Genomic DNA, 19,511 nt, shown 5'->3' on the forward strand with positions numbered 1-19,511 from the left:
CATCAAAGACTTTGAGAATATGAACAAAGTTACATTTACAAATTCTATAGTAAGCTTTCAAAATAACACATTAGTAATAAATTTTATTGTGGCTATATTTTGTGTAACAGAATACACACACACACACATACACACACACACACTTTTAAAGGTCCTTTTAAGAAATAAGAGGAAGTAAAGCACCAGGAAGACACACTTGTGTGCTTTACTAGCCAACACAGAAGCCACAGTGCTCTGTCTTGGGCCCTCTGGTGTGGGCTGACCTCAGGGCCCAGGCAGCAGGGTACCGCAGTGTGTGAAGAGACAGACAGTTCTGCCCGTCCCACTTGCTCCTCGGGCTAAACTCCAGGCAGAAGTTGGCTTTGTGGGGTTCCTGTCGATCTGCCAACCTACGGCACTCCAGGGACACTGTGAGGGGGACGCTGGCCAAATCCTGCATGAGAAGTCACCGCCTTCACACCCTCCTCTGTCAGGGCTGAACCAAAGGAGCCCTGTATCTAGTTTATAATGCTAGGCTCTAGCCAAGGAAAGGAAAAGCAGCAAGGACAGCAGCGTCGGCTTCCCTCAGGAGAGGGAGCTCTTGGAAGCAGCTGACCTGGGAAACGCAGGCCAACCACGTTAACCAACCTTAAATCTTAGCTCCACTTACTACTTTTTCATTTCCCAAAGGTTTGAAGAAATTTAAGCGGTTGTGACTTTATGTGTCACGGGCTACGTATTATCGCTTTGTCAAAGAGAGTGGTCTAAAGTCACTGTGCACAGACACCAAATGACCCACGGGCCACCTGCGAAGTGCACTCAGAAGCGGACATGCCTACACGCTGTTACAGTTTAAAAGGCAGGCGCTCTCCAGAGGCCTTCATTGCCACTGTAAGGACGCTGGCAGAAACTCTTCCTCTTAGTGAGGCTCTGGAAACACTGCACACACGCGTGGACTCAGGACAGTCACACCTACAGCCGGACGTTCAGAAACAAACTCTGTGACCACACACGCTCACGCAATCTCTTCTGAACCAAAGAAGACTTTCTTAAGAAATGTTTGAATTTTATTGTCGCCTTCTCCCCGAAAAGTGAAACTCACACTCTTGTACAATTCCTTTCGAATGGCTAGACTTAGACAATTTATCGACACTTCCTTCAACTTCCACGCCACACTGAGCTCCAGCAGGTCTTTGTTTTAAGGTGAACCAGGTTTCTGGCTCTTCCCTGTGGAGAAGTTACTTTCAAGTCAGTGAAAGTTCTTGGCCCATGATTAAAAGTCTTTGCCAATTAGTACTCGACAACTTCAATTCGGTTTCTTCTGGTTCGAGATGAGCCTAATAAGGCTGTGATGAAAGGGCAAAAGGCACCGAGAGCCAAAAGCGGATTAATGAGCTCCTCGATGTATTTGTCTTCCTAACAGCTGAACTGTTACAACTATTGACACTCTTCAAAAGGTTCCGCTCTGAACCCTGTCCAGGCACTGCAGGCTCCAATGGACATCTTCAAACCCAGAGAATGGAGGAGCAAGAGCTTCCCCTGTGTGATGCCAAAACCAACAAAGGCCCATGGATCAGGTAATGAAACTTCAGCTTTTCCCCCTTTGAGATTTATTTACTGGCAGCTGACAAGGGGCAAATTCAGCTCGAATTGTGCAGTCAAGGCCCTGTCAAGCTTTCAGAGGCACCCTTGTCTTGAAGCACCTTCAGGACTGGCATTTCACTCAAAAGCCCTCGGCACTGGTCCTTAACAGCTTATGACATCACAAAGGACACTCCAGACAGATGCCTACATGGCATCCTGCAGCATTTTAAAAGAGAATTAGTGGTTTTAATTATGGTCGTAGTATGAAAGGGAACCATGCAAGCTCCACGGGAGACCTTTGATCAGCCCCTTTTGCTAGTACAATGCCACGGAACTGTGACTATTCCTGGTAAGGGGCCTTTTCTTGCTGAATGACTCACCAGTGATCTTTGAATGCAGACAAGCTTCTAGCCCTCCCTCTTCATTAGTGAGCATTTCTATACAGGGCCTATATAGTGCCTGGAGTCTCGGAGCGCACAATCGGGGAAGAATCCCTACGGATGCTGGCCTCCTCTTAGGAAGTGCTGAAGGACTCTGAGTGACTTTATTCATTAAAACAGGTTGCTATTAATTAACTGTCATAATAAAATAAAGAACTATTATTATTTGCATTTCTTACTAGGTTCCCTTTAGCAAGATGTATAAAAGATGCCTGTAACAGAAATGAATTTACGGAGCGACTTCCCCGCCCCCACTCTTGCCCCCACCCTTTGTGCATCTGGGCAGCTAGCTACCTCCTAATTATTGGGTCTAGATCTGGGAATCCAAATAGAAGGAAAACATAAATATGAAATTAATTAAGGACATGTTAAGTGCCTTTTAATTTGCCTGTTTCTACAGCTGACAGAAGCAAACATGAAATTATCTTTCCTTTTCAGTGAGGGCAGAATGAAAACGACAAAACTCAAAGTTTAAAAAAATCACGTACTTGGTTTAAAGTACAAAGTTTCAGACTAACAATCACAGTTAACTGAAGAAAAAGGAATTCTAATGAGGTGTAACAAGAATTGGTTTCAGAGACCATCTCACTTTCAGGAACTAGGAAATGCCTTTGGTCTGGAATGCGTATTTTAAGACTATCTTTTTGAATGAATCTCAATAATCACAGACCTCAGGGTCAAACGTCTTAGGTCTGTGGAGACAGTTCCTTCATGTCTAGAACCTACTGCAGTCGTTAGATGTTTCTGTTCACTAGTGCAGATGTTTCTGGACGCTTCTCAAGGAAATGCTAATCTGGCAACATGAGATAAACACACTTTTGCATAAGGCATACATTGTAGCCATGAATGTATTTCTGCTGTTCCAGGAGATAACTGATATTTCTACTCTTCTGATACACTTTCTTTACTGGAAGGAAAAGCGTTTGGTCTTGGCACCTCTGGAAGCAGAAAGTGAGCAGGGCAGCCACCGTTGCCAGTTCAGACCGTCTTTTTATTTCTTAGACTTCGCAGTTCTCGTCTTAGGTGCTTGAGAGCAGCGGTGATGTCTGCTCGCTGGGGGTCAGTCTGTGCTTTCTGAGCGTAGAGACGGAAATGCCTGATGGTTTCAGACAGCAGGACTTCAGGGTCTGTGGTTGTCCCTGGAAGGCGCAGCATCCGCTCACAGGCGATGGCGTAGTTCTTGTGCCAATTCACTGGGTGTTCCTCTTGCAAGTACACGATCTCCTTATAAAGCTGAAAGACAGCAAGTGTTAGGATTCCATTGTTATCCTGACAGATTTTCTTGTTTCAAAACCAGAAAACAGAGAGGAATTAATAACACAAGGAAAAAAATCCAAGCAATCTACAGTAGAAATCTAATCATTGCCAGGCCATGCAGAAAATACAGGATGCTCCGTAATTACAACAGTAGCAGGAGGCAAACGTGCTTCAGCTAAAACTGTTTCTGGGGCTTTGGATGCTGCAGGACCCCAAGACACACCGTGTCAGGACAAAGCGCTCTTCCTTCAGAAAGATGTTCTGGGAAAGGATTTACTTCTAACAGGAGGAAAGCTATTTACTCAACAGGCCGAGCGGCTAAACCTCTAAATTTAGCTGCTGGAAAAAAAAATCTGTCTTTAATAGACAGTGTAGAAAAAGAACTTGGCAGAATTAAACTTCTGTTTCACATTATTAATGTGGATTTTTCTCTACATGGAACAACAGCAGTCTTAGCAGCAATCCAGTGCAAACAATTCCATTGTTATCAAGTGTACAGAATCAAGATCCCCAACAAGGGCAGTGACGAAAATCTCCACACTACCTTACAATTTCCATCTTCATAGCCCAAGCCTGCCCACAGAAACTCAGCATTTTGATTTCCCAACTGCAGATATAGTATTAACTGGATGCAAGTGGAATCAAAACATCCATTTATTTATTTATTTATTTATTTATTTATTTATTTATTTATTTATTTTGTGTGTGTGTCTGTGTGTCTGTGTGTAGTTCAGAGGACAACTTCTGGGAGCTGGTTCTCTCCTTCCGCTATGTAGGTTCCGGGATCAAACTCAGGTCCTCAGGTTTGGTAGCCTTTACCTGCTGAGCCATCTTCCCAGCTGCACAGTCTTGATAATGAATTTCCCAGAGGGAATGCATGAACACCTAATAAATGAACCGGGGTGGAGACTAGTTCACACAGCGGAACATGGCGCTTCCTTCTTTAGGAACTTCACCATCACGGTAGCACTGGGGGACTTAGGAGTACCCCCAGTAGGATGAGGACAGACCAGACAGTGCTTTTGAATAGGGTTGTGTTCATAGTATCTTGTAATTGGCATGGACCAATTACACCATCTTTTCCCATCTCCTCCAAAGTAGCCAAGTGAATGCCCACTGTAAGACAGCATCCTTGTCAAGCCTGTGGCTGTCCCTCGGAGACTTGAAAACCCCATCTGTCCTCCAGCTCCTCGCAGCACTGCTTCCCTTTCACACAGGTGACTCACAGCTGACATTTATGTCGGAGTGAGCTTAAGCCCTGACCCTCTTAGCTGCCAGACAGAACTGTACACGCTGCCTTCCAAAATCAACTCCCTGGCTGTCCTTGAGCGGGGTGCCCTGGAGGACTCCGCCTTTGCCCCGGGGCTGCCTCCTTATGGACCAGCTTCCCTCCCACCAGTTTCTAGCGCTACCATCTATTTGGCTAGCTCATCTTGATATTCCAGCATGGCACCTTCTGACATCTCTTCCCAGCACTTGGGCTAAGCTCCCTGGGTCTCATAGCACGTCTGTCAGCACATATGAGAGGAACCTTGACTGTAGAGGGGACCATGCTCAACATCCTTTCTGTAGCCTGCGACCTTTGTGACAGCAGAGACAAGACCGTATCTAACACAATATACGACATCGAGCAGGTGTTCAATAAAGGCTGGGAGCGAAGAATGAACAAAAGTGAGTCAATATTCAAAACTTAGGAGCAAAATGAGTCATGCCAGTCAGATGCCATGCTACTTTAACTCAGCAGCAAGCAAAGGTGCTGGCTGAGTAGAACCCAGCAATCCAGAGAGACAGACTTGGCTGCTCAGGTATGCAGAGTCTGATCTCTGCACACAGATTGTTACCAGGATCTGTTTCTACAACAGCAAACTGGCTATGTCTGTTGTGTTAGAAGAGAGCAGTACTAAGTCATAGGAAACCAGAGTCTCGTCACCACAGTGCACACAAGCGTCTCCCCTATGCCTCTCCTGAGGAGAGCGGAGCTGTGTCTTTGGAAGGTGCTGGGCTTCCCAAGGCCAGTCAGAAGACAGACTCTTTCTGTGGCTTTTCTCTGTCCTCTGCCGGCCATGGCCCATGGTTTCCGGAGCAGAGAGGGTGACAGGGCAGAACTTGTCTTAGTAAAGTCTTTCTGTTAGTGCCCTCCAGCTTCGACGCAGAGCCACAGACCCTGGCTGGAAACAACACAGGCTCACTCACTGTCCTGCCCCGAGGGAAGAAGCTGGGGCATCAACAGGGCTGTACTCCCGCACTCTGCAGAATTTACTCCTTCCCTTTCCAGTTTCCAGAACTTTGCACCTGCACAGTTCACAGCCCCTTCTTCCATCTCCATGGCCAGTGGATACCATCCCTGAATCTCCCTCTCTCTGGCCTGCCCTATATAAGGCCCCCATGATCATACTGGACCCAACTGGTTAACCCAGGATAAACTTAATCTCAAGTCCTTTAACTCAGCCATTGCTACAGACTGCCTTCTGCCACAGAAGGTAGTGGATAGGCAGTGTGGGGGTGGGACCGTTATTCTGATTACCATGGCCCTTTACCTTAAACATTGCTTATGATACAATTGAATTGAAACCCCATATGTGCTACTTTATAATGCTCAAGATAAGATGGACACTAGAGAATCAAACTTCTGCTACACATCCTATCTCCACTCTGGTCACTTCCGCCCCCCACCCCCAGCAGATGCCCTTCAACAAGACTGCAACATACTTTATATGCATGAGTGTAGAGCTGTGCTTTCACGTCTGGAGGCACCGTGGCGGTCTCTGCCAGGTTAAAGATGAAGAACGGTGTCTTCATCCTAGGGGTGAGAGGAAGAACGCTCGTTAGAATCATACCACACACGAAATTCTTTTTGTGTATTCTTCCTTCTCCTGTGTGTGTGGAAATTAACTCTGAACCAACAGCAATCCAAGGCTCACACTCACTCAACACAAAGCTCCTCAAAGCCCCCCAAGGCTCAGCACTCGCTCTCAACACTGAAGATGAAGGGGAAATGTTCCCCACAGACGTGTGCCACTGTTCTGGAGGGGGAGCTAGGGATGGGGAATGGCTGGGCTTGTCAGTGCATCCCTAAAGGTGCCAATCACAATAGCTTGCGCCATGTGCAACCACTTCTTCCAAAGTGGCTGGATTCTCCGAGCACACAAACATCCCAATTGTGTTTAGCACACCAATTAAACCAATACCTGCTTGAATAATGACCTGCTTTCTCCTTCTACGCGGCCGTCTCCCAGCTTTCCCACATTCGGTCACAATGAACAATTGTGCAGTGTATCTTTATCAGGTTTGCAATGCGAGTACTGACCCTGGACTAGACTGAAAACTTTAGGCTGTTTTCTAACTTTCTCAAAAACATGCTGGCACAAATAACAGTCCAGCTATTTTGTAAGGATTAAATTCGAGTTGTATTTCTTTACTTAAGAATCATTTTTATCAGATTTGTTTTAAACTTACTTTATGTGTATGTGGGCACAGGGCTACACGTGCTACAGTATGGAGGTCAAAGGACAGCTTGTGGGGTCAGTTTTCTCTTTCTATCACACAGGTGGCAAGGATCAAGCTCACATTGGGACACCTTTACCTGCTGAGCTGTCCTGCTGGCCCAAGAGCTATATTTTTTATAATTCTTTTTTTAAAATTTATTTATTTTTAAATTTTATGTGTATTGGTGTTTTGCCTTCACGTATGTCTGGGTGAAGGTGTCAGGGCCCTTAAAACTGGAATTACGAACAGAGATGAGCTGTCACGTGGGTGCTGGAAATTGACCCCGGGGTCCTCCGGAAGAGCAGTTAGTGCTCTAAACCTCTGAGTCATCTCTCCAGCCTTATTAAATCTTTAAACGCAAATGATTTCTACCATAACTCAATTCTCAGAACAAAATCTCTGGAATAGACTGGGCATCAAGATATTTTTGCAGAAGGATGAACTCCACATGCACGGGGGGCCTCTCTGTATTGCTTAGGACTTCTGTACTAATGTTTTGGACAAAGTCTACTAGTGTTATTTTACTTTAAGTTTTACATGTATGTGTTCTGTGTCTGCGCAAGCGTGCATGCTGTATGTCCAATGTGGCAATCGGAGACAATTACAGACGTCGGTTCTCTTTCCAGCCTGCGGTTCCCAGGATCGAGGTCAGGTCACCGGGCTGGGCAACAAGCGCCTTTACCTGCTGAGTCATCCTGCAGGCCCTTGTTGGTTATTAAACAATGACATGGACAAAGAGAAGCAGTAGCACTAAGAAGCCATTCGTATGAATCAATGCGACCCTATCTCTGAACAACAGAAAGGATAGCAGCTGTCACAGTAAGGGCTGATATCTTTTCACGAAGTCTCCCCAGCGGGTTGCACTCTGTGAGAGCAGGAACTGTGTCTATGTGTGTGTAGCTCCGAGCCTGGCCTCTGCTCAGTGTTAACTGGAGCGAGGGGTGCTGCAGGCTATATTGAGCTTTGGATTCCATCACTGTCATTAAGTGCCCCAGGGAAATCCGTCTACCTCATTCTTTTATAAACTGGAGATTACAGAGCTTCATGGGCTATGGGATGAGATTATGCACACGTAACAATATAATGTCTTGAACAAAATAGCTGCCCATAAGTTATTTTTATTTCCACTTGTCCATGTTTCCAGAATGAAAAATGCCATGGGCTATTTCTTTGATATATTAAAAACAGCTGGCAGGGGCTGGAGAAATGGCTCAGAGGTTAAGAACACTGCTCTTCCAGAGGTCCTGAGTTCAGTTCCCAGCAACCACATGGTGGTTCACAACCATCTATAATGAGATACAGCGCCCTCTTCTGGTATGCAGGCATACATGCAGGCAGAACACTGTATAGATAATAAATAAATCTTTAAAAAAAAAACCAAAACAGCCAACAACTACTAAAATGTAGATCAGTTACCTTGCTTGCCACATCTCCTCATTGGCCACGGATTCCCATGAAGATGGATCAAATCTGTAGTTATAAGAAAAATAGTATCCTTCCATCAGCCACATTACAAACACACAATGTCTGCTTTACAATCTTCTAAGGCCATGGAAACAGGCTGGCTTCTGAGGTATTGATAGTGATCACACCAAAGGTTTTGCATTGTAGCAGGCATGCCTACTAATTCTTAATCGTGCCTCAAGGGAGCAGAGGAAGGGGGAAGAGGCTGTAGGCTTTGGGCAGCTGCGCCTGAGATATGAGGTGACAAAGTGAGACACAGTCCACACTAGGACACAGCCAAGAGCAAGTGTGATGAGAAGCTTCACTAAACCCTGCTGGGCTGCTTGAAGAATTCTGGCCAAACAACTGCTATCCAGAGCTTTATATTTAAAAAATTGTAATAAAAATATATTAAAAATTATATGTACCCATTTAAATATAATGGAGCTAAAGAGTGATATGCACATGTATTCTTCACCAGCTATCTGAAGAAAGTGTAATTTTCACCATGTACATCAGGATGGTCTTGAACTCACAACCCTTCTAACTCAGTCTCTCGAACGCAGGATCTGAGGCATGCACCACCATATCCAGCAAACTGCTATTTGCCAACATTTCTTATGAACAACAACATGCTGTTGGCTCATTGTGTCTCAAAAGATTTCATAGCTCCTGCTAATACGATCTTTTCTCTCATGCCTGAATTAAACAATAGGAGATCTGATGTTAAATAATCTATTAATCTAAAGATATTTTTATTTAATTGTATGTGTGTGGGTGGTGGTATGCACTTGAGCGTAGATCCCTGGAGCTGGAGTCACAGGTTGCTATGGAGCCACCATATGTTGGTGCCGGGAAATAAAGTTGAGTCTTCTGCAAGGGCAGGAGACACTGTTAACCAATAACCCATTTCTCTAACTCAATAACGCATATTTTTTTTAAAAAAAAACAGATAATGGGGCAGTTTGTCTCGAGGGACTTATTTTCCATAGGTAAGGGTAAACTTTATGTGGAGATGCTCGGGAAGAGATGAACAACGCCCTAAGCAGGACAACAAGGTTGATGACAACCACGGGAAAGGTTCTCAGATTCAGCCTTCCTTACAGAAATCGACTGCTTGTCTTCCTACTTTTGTGACGGGGACTGAACACTCCACTCCAGCCATGTGTTCGGAAAGGGCTGGATCCCCAGGGCTAGACTGTGTCTACACTCCTGCAGGAGTACGGCAAGTTCACACATGCGGGAATCGTCCAGCAATGGGGGGCCTCCTCCACCTTACTGCAGCTCATGAGTCCCTTCCACTCATGGCACAATAGAACATAGGCTGCTGGACCATACAGTGCCATGGCCTGAAAACAGAAGGTGCCCTGCACCAAACTCTCAGGGAACCCACTCACCCACAGCCTTCCTTCCCTCTGATGCTCCAGACAGGAGAAGAAAGAAACCATCTCTTTCTATTGATGTTTTATGATCTTTTGTGGGTGGAAAAAAAACTAAACAAAAAATTAAAAGGCATCGCAAGAGGGAAGTATGGTAGGACAGGCTTGTGACCCCAGCACTGGGGGGCTGAGGCAGGATGACCCTGAGTTTGAGGCCAGCCTCCAGAGTAAGAACTTGTCTCAAAAACCCAAAAACAAAAAGATATCTCCAAATGTAGCCTTTTGTTTTGTTTTGTTTTCAGACATACAAAACTGCTATATGTTAAAAAAAACCACACCTGCTGCTCATACCTTCCGTATTCCTCCGTCCAGTTATAGATACTTCTTGTGCGTTTAATCCACTCCTCTGGGTTGAATGCAATCCTTGAAGGAACTAACTTGTCACAAGAACCCCAAGGCCAAAGCGAATAAGCCCTTTTCCAGGTTGGGTCACCTTCATGAATTCCTATGCAAACAAATGTTTCTTTTCTATTCAAAAGAGAAGAGCAAAGAATTGTAAATGTTCCATTTCTTTAGTCCACAGAAGGTCATTTGGATTCCCTAAGCCTTAGTTATTTACACACCGTTTGTGAGCATGTTGTTCTACTGAAATCTTTCCCAAGTACAGGGCATGAAATTTATTTACTGTGAAATAAAACAAAACAGAAAACTGTAGGAAGGAACAAACAGAAACAGACGAGAACTCTTCCTGCCTCTGACTCTAAAACAGGGACCTTATGACCAGGAACACTGGTAGGGCATCCTGTCACGTGAAATGCTTTCGCTGATATCCCTTCTCATTTTCCAGGTAGAATTAAGTCTCCCAGCCAGGCGGTGGTGGCGCACGCCTTTAATCCCAGCACTTGGGTGGCAGAGGCAAGCGGATCTCTGTGAGTTCGAGGCCAGCCACGTCTACAAGAGCTAGTTCCAGGATAGGCTCCAAAGCTACAGAGAAACCCTGTCTCGAAAAACCAAAAAAAAAAAAAAAAACCAAGAATTAAGTCTCCCAGTTCCCTGCCAGTCCACGGTCCTGTATTATCTCCTTTGTCATCTCTGTGCTGACGGTTAGCACTTGCACGGCTCCCTGAGAAGCCTGGCAGCATCCCGGACAGGCGATCTGTCCCTGCATTAACTTTGAATGCTACACAGCACGAGGTTAACACATAATAAATACTGGCCTGGCTGGAATTAAATTAATCAGATTTGGTAACTGTTAGGAACCTTAGCGCCCACAAAAGTTAGAAACGGTAGTGGCTTAAATAGTAGTTTTCTTCCTACTTGTGGTTAAGTAGAAAGAGTGTGAGAAGCTATTTGAAAGAAAGTGACTTTGATAACTTTGAAAGAAGACAATTTGCCAGCTTGGATTTCATATTTTCCCCCTCACACTTATTGCCTCCATGATTTGGGAACTTATTTAACTCCCGGTGTCATCTCATCTGCCTGGTCCGAGGGCTGGTGAAAGCTGTCTGAAGCTCAGCCTCCAGCGAGAGCCATCACTCTGGGGAAGATGTGTTCCAGCTGTATTCTGCCAGGCTCTGGGAGGAACCCAGGAGCAGCCATATGAGGCCCTGATGAGGAAATGTCCAGAAGGTCCTGGAAAGAATCCAGAATCAAGGACCCACCAAACCAGCAGGTGCCAATCCTCACTGAAAGCAGAGGGACAAAGAGAGATCCCAGTCTCCCTGAGGTTGGAAGGTGTGTGTGTGTGTGTGTAGGGACATTCCTGTCCTAAGGGTTGTAAGTCATTGTATACTGAGAATGGGGGAGCGAACTAGGTCCCCCGGGTCCTCTAGAAGAACAACGAGTCCTCTTAACTGCTGAGTCGGCTTTCTAATCCCAGCTCTCATTTCTTGCCTTCCTTTTTTCTTTTTTTTTTTTTTTTTTTTTTATTTCTCGAGACAAGGTTTCTTCTCCTTGTTAATCCTAGCTGTCCTGGAACTCACTCTGTAGACCAGACTGGCCTCAAACTCACAGAGATCCGCCTGCTTCTACCTACCAAGTGCCGGGATTAAAGGCGGACGCCACCACCCAGTTCTCATTTCTTAAAGAATGCTGAATGAACACCCACAGGCAAACTTAATGGCTCCTTGTCTATGTCCCCGGAGTGCTAAACTCACATAGTCAAATAACCTATTTAGTGGGCACAAGTCTCACTGGCCTGCCTCACACTTCCTCAGAAGAACTTCCCACATCGCTGCACACAGCCAACCAGACCATGGTCCACTGCGATCTGGACCCGAGCCCCACTTACCTGTGTATTGCCAGGGCCCAACAGAAGCTGTACCAGAGCAAATATTTGAAAATTTTTGAAGCAGAATTAAACGAAACTAACAAAAATGCCCATTTGGGAATGCTACTGGCTTGTTAGGCTCACTTCTGAATACACTAATGTGGTGCTGTTCTCACGGCGCATTGGTGCCCACTCCTTCCTGGAGCTCCACAAGTCACTGAAAACAGGCTCAGCAGCACACTGGAAAGCTACATTTTGTGTCCTTACCAAAGGATAATTTGACATTGGAATTCATAAAAAAAAATTTTAAGTCGTCTTCACAAGAAAAAAACAAAACTCGGAACAAATACTTCCTTTTCAAGCTCACGACACCCCATGCATCTCAGACAGAAGCAGCCTGGAGCTCACCTCTGAGGATGCACTCATTCTTGACCTCGACTACAAGCCACCTTGTGTTCTCAAGTACGGGATCCACAATTCTCTTAGTCTCAGCCAGCACAAACTGTAGGTCTTTTTCTTATTTATAAAAATGTTTTGTCCTTTATAAAAATGCTTAAGCTATTTTTATACAGTGATTATTCCTGAAAAAAAATGCTTTCTACTTAAAAGGGGGCCACAGTGCTGATCAGGAGGGAACCGTAATTGCTTGCGATCCACCTGCAATGATTTCAAGTAGGCAGGCACATCTCCAATTTCTCAGAATTGTGCTAAGATCTTATTTGCTGTTCTTGTTAATCTGTCTTTATTTTTCTTTTACCCAGAACAATAACATTTATTTCTGCCTGGCCTCATTTATGCACAGATATTCAATTTAATTACAAAGATAATCTCACTGGTGACAGGGAAATAGGTAGAAAATTGGTCTTTTGGATAAGGCACAGCTGCTTCAGAAACAGTTTTAGAAATGCTTACAATTTTAGAAAAGCTCTTTTATGAAAAGAATGCTTACTGTTTATTCATCTCCAGAAAGTGATAAAGACTGAACATGACCACTCCACTGGGTGATACTCCTTCCACAGGGCTCCACCGGTCCCCAGGAAAGCGCACGCCCGGGAGATGCCTTGCCATCTTGGGTAAATACCAGTCATAAGTCAACATCTGTCAGAAAGACCACAGGGAACCACACTTCAGTACATGTTGTGAAATATCAGCTTCACCAACATCCATAGAAAGCTTATACTTGTTACATGACTGGAAAAAAATACACTCAAGCAAAACAAGGATGCACTGCTATGCCTTCAAGAAGGACAATTCTTAGGTTTCATGTCGTAAGAGGTGACCACTACCCTGGCTCTACCTCACCTCCGTGAGTCTCCCAACTCCCAGATGATGGTCCCCATCTTAGAGAACCAGCAAAGACCCAGCCCTCAGAAGCCCGTCCACCTCCCCACCATCTGGCCTACCTCTGGTCTAGTTCTACGCCTACACCTCACTAGCCTGAGCTCCCAGAGGGAAGGGGCTGTGTCTTTGCATCTCTGTGCACCTAGCACACAACAGTGCTCCAATTATTCGAGCTGTAGTTGAAATGTCTTGATGGAGAGACCAAATAACCTAGCAAATACCCGAACATACCATTATTACACTCTTCTTAGTGCTGCTTACTCAGAATGGTAAGATATAATCTCTGCCCCTGCGAAGCTCATTTATATAATAACCTGGGCTTCAAAGCTGAAAACCTTTTTGGATAAATTATCTAAATTTACTAGTAGTCCCCAACTAATTACATACCCTTATACATTTTTAATTTTGTTTGAATTTTGAAGCAGGGTCTTTAATTACAAAGACAGTCTCACTGGTGACATAGGCTAGCTTCAGACTTTTTCTGTTTTGTTGGGACAGGGTCACTCTGGCTGGTCTAGAATTCACTTTGTAGATCAAGCTGGCCTTGAACTCACAGAGATCAGCCTGTCTTTCTGCCAGTCTCCCAAATGCTGGAATTAAGGGTGTATGCCGTCACACCCAGATGGCCTCAGGCCCTGATCCTCCTGCTGTGGCTCCTGGGAACTGACTGAGCTTCCAGGTATGTAATTTCAACTAATATAAACACAACTAGACTCACATGTCTTTTCATTAAAACAAATTATTAGAAAAAAATCACTTTTAATTGTATACTTAATTCTGTATTTTCATAGAAAAGACTCCGATTTACATTTTGAAAAAGATCATCTAACCAATTGTACTCATATTTTACTTACCTTGTATAAGTCATTCAATTAACAAATGACAAATTAATTTTAAATGTATATATTATACAACTCAAAGATTTTATTACCCAACAGTCTCAGTACTTGGGATTATTCACATTAATTGAGCAATATGCTATGAACTTAATATTCCTCAGTTAATTCTCATAATAACCTTACTATAATTCTATCAGATGCCATTGTTGATCCATGAATAGCTACTTTCTTTTTCTTCTTCTTCTTCTTCTTCTTCTTCTTCTTCTTCTTCTTCTTCTTCTTCTTCTTCTTCTTCTTCTTCTTCTTCTTCTTTCTCCTCCTCCTCCTCCTCCTCCTCCTCCTCCTCCTCCTCCTCCTCCTTCTCCTTTTTTTTTACAAACATACTCCCAATTACAATAAACTCTCTATGTGTGAGCTAGGCAAGTCCTACCAACTCAGCTACACTCCCAGTCCAGGAAAACTGTTTTAATAGTACAGTTTTTAAAAGGTAATCACTTTCTTCTTTTAAAAAAAAACTCAATTTTATGTTCATGTATATTTTGCCTGTATATATGTCTGTACCACGTACATGCCTAGTGCCCAAAGAAGCCAAAAGCAGGTACTGGATTCTATGGACCTGGAGTTACAGATGCTGTGAGTTGACAGATGGGTGCTGGGAATCCAGTCAGGACCCTCTGGAAGAGCAGTTGGTAGAGGTCTTAAAAGGTGAACCATCATCTACTCTGGTCAGACATCACTGTTCTTACAAGCTCCTCCTAACACGTTTCTGTCATAGAATCAATAGTGTACATAAAAATTCTATAGCTCTGTTGTAATTAATAATTTCCAACTTAAATGACATGTTTACTTGCCCCCATTTTTTATATCAATTAATTTAATTTTCATAAGCTGGCCAATGTACAATGTTATTTGCTTGGTGAACTTGCTAAACATAAAAACCTAGGCTGTCATTTGACTGTGGAGTGAAGCATGTTGATAAACAGCTTAAATGAGGAAGAAACAAGTTATAAATGAGCCCCAAATACACAGGACTGATGTGGGAAGGTCATTTGTCTATCTGTTGATTTCATTGATTAATAAAGAAACTGCCTTGGCCATTTTGATAGGCCAGCCCTTAGGTGGGTGGAGTAGACAGAACAGAATGCTGGGAAGAAGGGAAGTTAGACAATTGCCATGCCTCTCCTCTCTGGGACAGACGCCATGGATCCAGCTGCCAGGTCAGACATGCTGAATCTTTCCCGGTAAGACACCACCTCGTGGTGCTACACAGATTATTAGAAATGGGTTAAGCAAGATGTGAGAGTTAGCCAAGAAGAGGCTAGATATAATGGGCCAGGCAGTGTTTATAAGAATACAATTTGTGTATTGTTATTTCAGCTCCTACTACACAGGACTATGATATCATGTCCTGTGACTATGTAATCATTCTAAGGATGATAACAGACAATGGTGTACATTGGTAATCCCAGCGCTTGTGAGGTCAATGCAGGAGGACAGGGAATTCCAGGCCACCTTGGTCTACACTGTGAGACCCTGTCAAAAGCAAAAAAAAAAAAAAAAAATTTCTTCTCCCCATAGAAAACCCACCAAACTACAAAAAGTTTACCCAACCATAATTTTAAAAAGAGCTTATCAGTCTGTTTATTGGATGAATCATACCATTTGCCCAGACTGGTTTCAAAGTCTTGGGCTCGAGTCACAGGCACACACGAGTGATGTGTTTAAAGGCTGCTATATGCCATGCCGAGGCTGTTTTTCTTGTACTTACTTCTTGATCCACTAGGGAAACATCCGGCCTCAACCCCTCACAATAATGCAAGTAACGGAGAGAATTCCCTGGCAAGTCTCCCCTGAGTAAGATGACTGCATCACGAGGCATGGAGTCCAGGAGATTTCGTGCAAACTGATCAATCACATTATTGGTTCTTTGGTCACAAATGCTAAATAAAAAGATTTTTCAGCAAATTAAAACAGTAGCACATTTCCACAACTGTAACAGGCCGGGTTTCTGTGCCACGCTTTTCTCCCCTCCCTCCCTCAGCATCCACACGGAGTGCTCCAAGGTACCCCACACTGCTCTCTGGGAAGGCACACCACTGGGAGAACAGCTCACCAGCTCAGATTTTTGTTTATTTTATTTGAGACAGGGCTTCTCTGGGTAGCCCTGGCTGTTCTGTGATTAGATTTGCAGACCAAGCTGATCTCAATTTCGGAGACCTGCCTGCCTCTGCTTTCTGAGTAAAGGCATGAGTGACCATGCCCGGCCCCATCTCAGCTTGTTTAGAGAGGTGCTAAGTGAAACTAGAGGAGAAAGCAATGCCCGCTGCATTACTTCAACCAGTTGGTAATATGTCCATATAAAGCAAACAGTCTGTCTCAAGTGTAATTCTCCACCCCAAGTAACCCAATTCCAGTTATCAAAGCAGTTCTTGACGACGTAGAATTAAGGTATTTCATCTTAATTCCATTTCCTCCAAAAGAACAGTCAGAAAAGCAAGCAGAAGTCTGCTATTTCTGACAAGAGCTGAATGGCACCTGTGTGACTTCTGTCTTGCTGAGGCTTCCCCCTGCCTTCCCCCCGCCTTCCCCCCGCCTTCCCCCCGCCTTCCCCCCGCCTTCCCCCCACCTTCCCCCCACCTTCCCACCACCTTCCCCGAGCTGGCCTTTCCCTGGTGGTCAGGTCACTGGGGATGAGAACACGAAGGAATTGACTGTGCCTGCTGAGCTGCCATAGCTGTTATCTACCCAAGCTAACTAGGACAGCACAGCTCTTCTCAAGAATGGCTTTCTAACGTCAAAGAAAAGGTGAATGAGTTCAGAGAACAATGCATGAAAGGAGAAAAGGCTGTGAAAGGAAAAAGCACCAAAACGTAACAAAACAAACAGCAAGCCATCCCATTCTCCATCCATCTGTGTTCTGGGCCGAGGAGGTGCTAAGTGGGATCACTAGGTTGGTACCACAAGTCAAAGGCGCTCTTCTAGAATAGAGCATCCCCTGTCCTTGCAATCCAACAGCAATCGATGACTGCTTCCTGAGAGGAAGAGCCTTTGCTTTGCTAGTGACAGCTCACATTTTGTCACCAGGGAAGTTGCTATTTATTCCATTCTCTGGGGACAAATAGAAGAAAAAACAGAGAAACTGCTCAGTCTGTGCACATCATTGGTGTTGAGGCTGGACATCCCTTAAAGACCTGAGCCAGGAGATGGACAAAAAAGACTGAGATGGGCTGGATAAAGCTTAGAGACTTCTTGGGACCACTGATGGGATGAATAGCCCATCTCACAAGGTGATGGGGATGAAGGCTTCCTTATGCAGCTTCCAGTCTGAGATTATAAAGAGACTTAGTCTTTTTTTTTTTCTTAAAGATTTATTTATTGTGCATGTGCATCTGCAGGCCAGAAGAATGAGCCAGATTTTACTACAGATGGTTGTGAGCCACCATGTGGGTGCTGGGAATTGAACTCAGGACCTCTGGAAGAGAGACTTAGTCTTTAAAGTGAGGTTGTAAGGTTCTGCATAAGATGGCACCCTGGAGGCTGCCTCTATGAAAGGCAGTGAAGGGGAGGTTCAGAATAAAACAAAAACAAAAACAAAACCAGTCTTTATCCCAAAGACAGAAGCAGAGGAAGAGCTCTGGAAGCCTTCAAAGAAAGTAGCAAAGCACCAGGAAAGGGCAGAAGCAAAGATGCACAGCACACAATGATGCACAGCACACAATGATGCACAGCACACAATGATGCACAGCACACAATGATGCACAGCACACAATGCACAGCACTCAAGAGATGCACAGGACACAATGCACACCATACAATGATGCACAGCACACAATAATGCACAGCACACAATGATGCACAGCACACAATGATGCACAACACACAAGAAATGCACAGGACACAATGCACAGCACACAGAAGCTAGCAGGACATTTCTGGTCACTCTGCGGCCTGTGTGGGATGGGATCAGGGGCAGCCTGCCTCTCGGGAGCCTCACATCCAGGTGTGGGGTTTGGTAAAACAGTAATTCCCCCCAGCGAACTGGTCAGGCGAAAAAAAAAAAGCCCCATTTTGTCATATTGTATGACTCAGAGGGCACTGGCTAGGCATGGCCACAAAGAAGTCATTTTTAAAATCTGAGCTACCCTGAAACATTCACAGGTCAGAAGGCTTAATATGACCTGCCACAGCCTCTGCATTGGAGAAGGCAAGAGAGACAGTTGTGAAGAGGAGGGATGGACAGCCACTGACAAAGGAAGGGGAAGTGGCAGGAAGCTGGGTTTCAGTCTGGGAAATGGTGAGGAGGGGGGAGGGGGGAAGAGAGGGAGTGAGCATGTGTGTCAGGGGTAGAGCCCATCAACAGAATTACCCTGGGGTTTGACAGTCCCAAGCCTGAGGTGCCAGGGAGGTCAAGATCTGGAGTTAGTTATCATTGTTCATTGTGGAGCCTGAGAACTATGGGGTTCCAGGGGTGTCCACTGCTGTACCCCTCCAGCAGGGGGCTCACGCAGAAGGCTGTGCAAGGAGGAAGGCAGGCCCTCCACTGTGCTCATGTCAGTGCTGTTCCTGCGTCCCACACTGCCAGGACACTGGGAGCATCATCTCAGTCTCAGGGTGAGGGATCTTCCCAGCACACAAACTGCAAAGCCAAGTGTGGCCAGCAGAGGGCCCTAATACACAAAGAAGGCAAATGGCTGCTGTGAGGACCGCTCTGGAGGACACTGGGTGCTTGTTCAATACTGACTCCTCCACAGCATAAACTAACACAGGAGCCAACAAGTTCAAATGGTCCCGTCCCATGTATAAGTGGAAGTTTCCAATTCTCAGGGACCCCAAAAGAAGCTGTTGTAACACACCTTATTCCCTCACCGCAAGGTTCTTTTCTTTTTTCCCCTACACTTAGCAGAATTTTTACTGTATTTCAAGAATTTTCAAATATTTTTAATGGGCTGGCAAGATGGCTCAGAGGGTAAAGGATTTGCTACCAAACCTGATGACCTGAGTCTGACCCCGAGTGCCCTAAGATCTGATGGAGAGAGAGAACCACGCCCTTCAAGGTGTCTTCTAACCCCCACACTTAGGCTGTTGCATGCACATATCTCCTCCCAGCTCAAAATAAATAAAATACAATTAAATCTTTTTAAAGAAAGGATTTAAAAAAAAATGGTTTTATTTGCTATTACCCTTTAAACACCCATCTAATTTTGTTTTCATATATTTTCCATTGGGGAAATACATTTTCTCTTCCTTTCTTTACTTTTTATCTCCTCTATCTCTCCCTCCCTTTGTTTACATTATTAGCTTTTAAAATATTCTCAGCTGCCTTTAATCCAATCCCAGCACTCAGGAGGCAGAAGCAGGTGGATCTCTGTGAGTTTGAGACCAGCCTGGTCTACAAGAAAACAGTCAGGACTACAGAAAGAAATCACGTCTCAAAAAACAATACAAAACAAAATAAAAACATTCTCTTATGTTTTTATTTTCATCCTTTCTCACA

General features: G+C 44.6%; 1 protein-coding gene across 1 annotated transcript in view; it reads right to left on the minus strand.

Moving 5' to 3' along the window:
* Positions 1–1,046: 1,046 nt before the first annotated feature.
* The window catches only part of Tmem260 (transmembrane protein 260), a 66,271-nt gene continuing 47,806 nt past the window's right edge, over positions 1,047–19,511 (minus strand). The window contains exons 11-16 of the mRNA XM_057786579.1: positions 15,786–15,957; positions 12,787–12,935; positions 9,920–10,096; positions 8,163–8,216; positions 5,970–6,060; positions 1,047–3,236 (exon numbers count right to left, since the gene is read on the minus strand). Coding sequence (XP_057642562.1) covers positions 2,982–3,236; positions 5,970–6,060; positions 8,163–8,216; positions 9,920–10,096; positions 12,787–12,935; positions 15,786–15,957 — 898 coding nt within the window. The 3' untranslated portion in view covers positions 1,047–2,981. The remainder of the gene's footprint in view (positions 3,237–5,969; positions 6,061–8,162; positions 8,217–9,919; positions 10,097–12,786; positions 12,936–15,785; positions 15,958–19,511) is intronic.

Source organism: Chionomys nivalis, chromosome 12 (genome assembly GCF_950005125.1).
Source record: "Chionomys nivalis chromosome 12, mChiNiv1.1, whole genome shotgun sequence".
NCBI lineage: Eukaryota > Metazoa > Chordata > Mammalia > Rodentia > Cricetidae > Chionomys > Chionomys nivalis.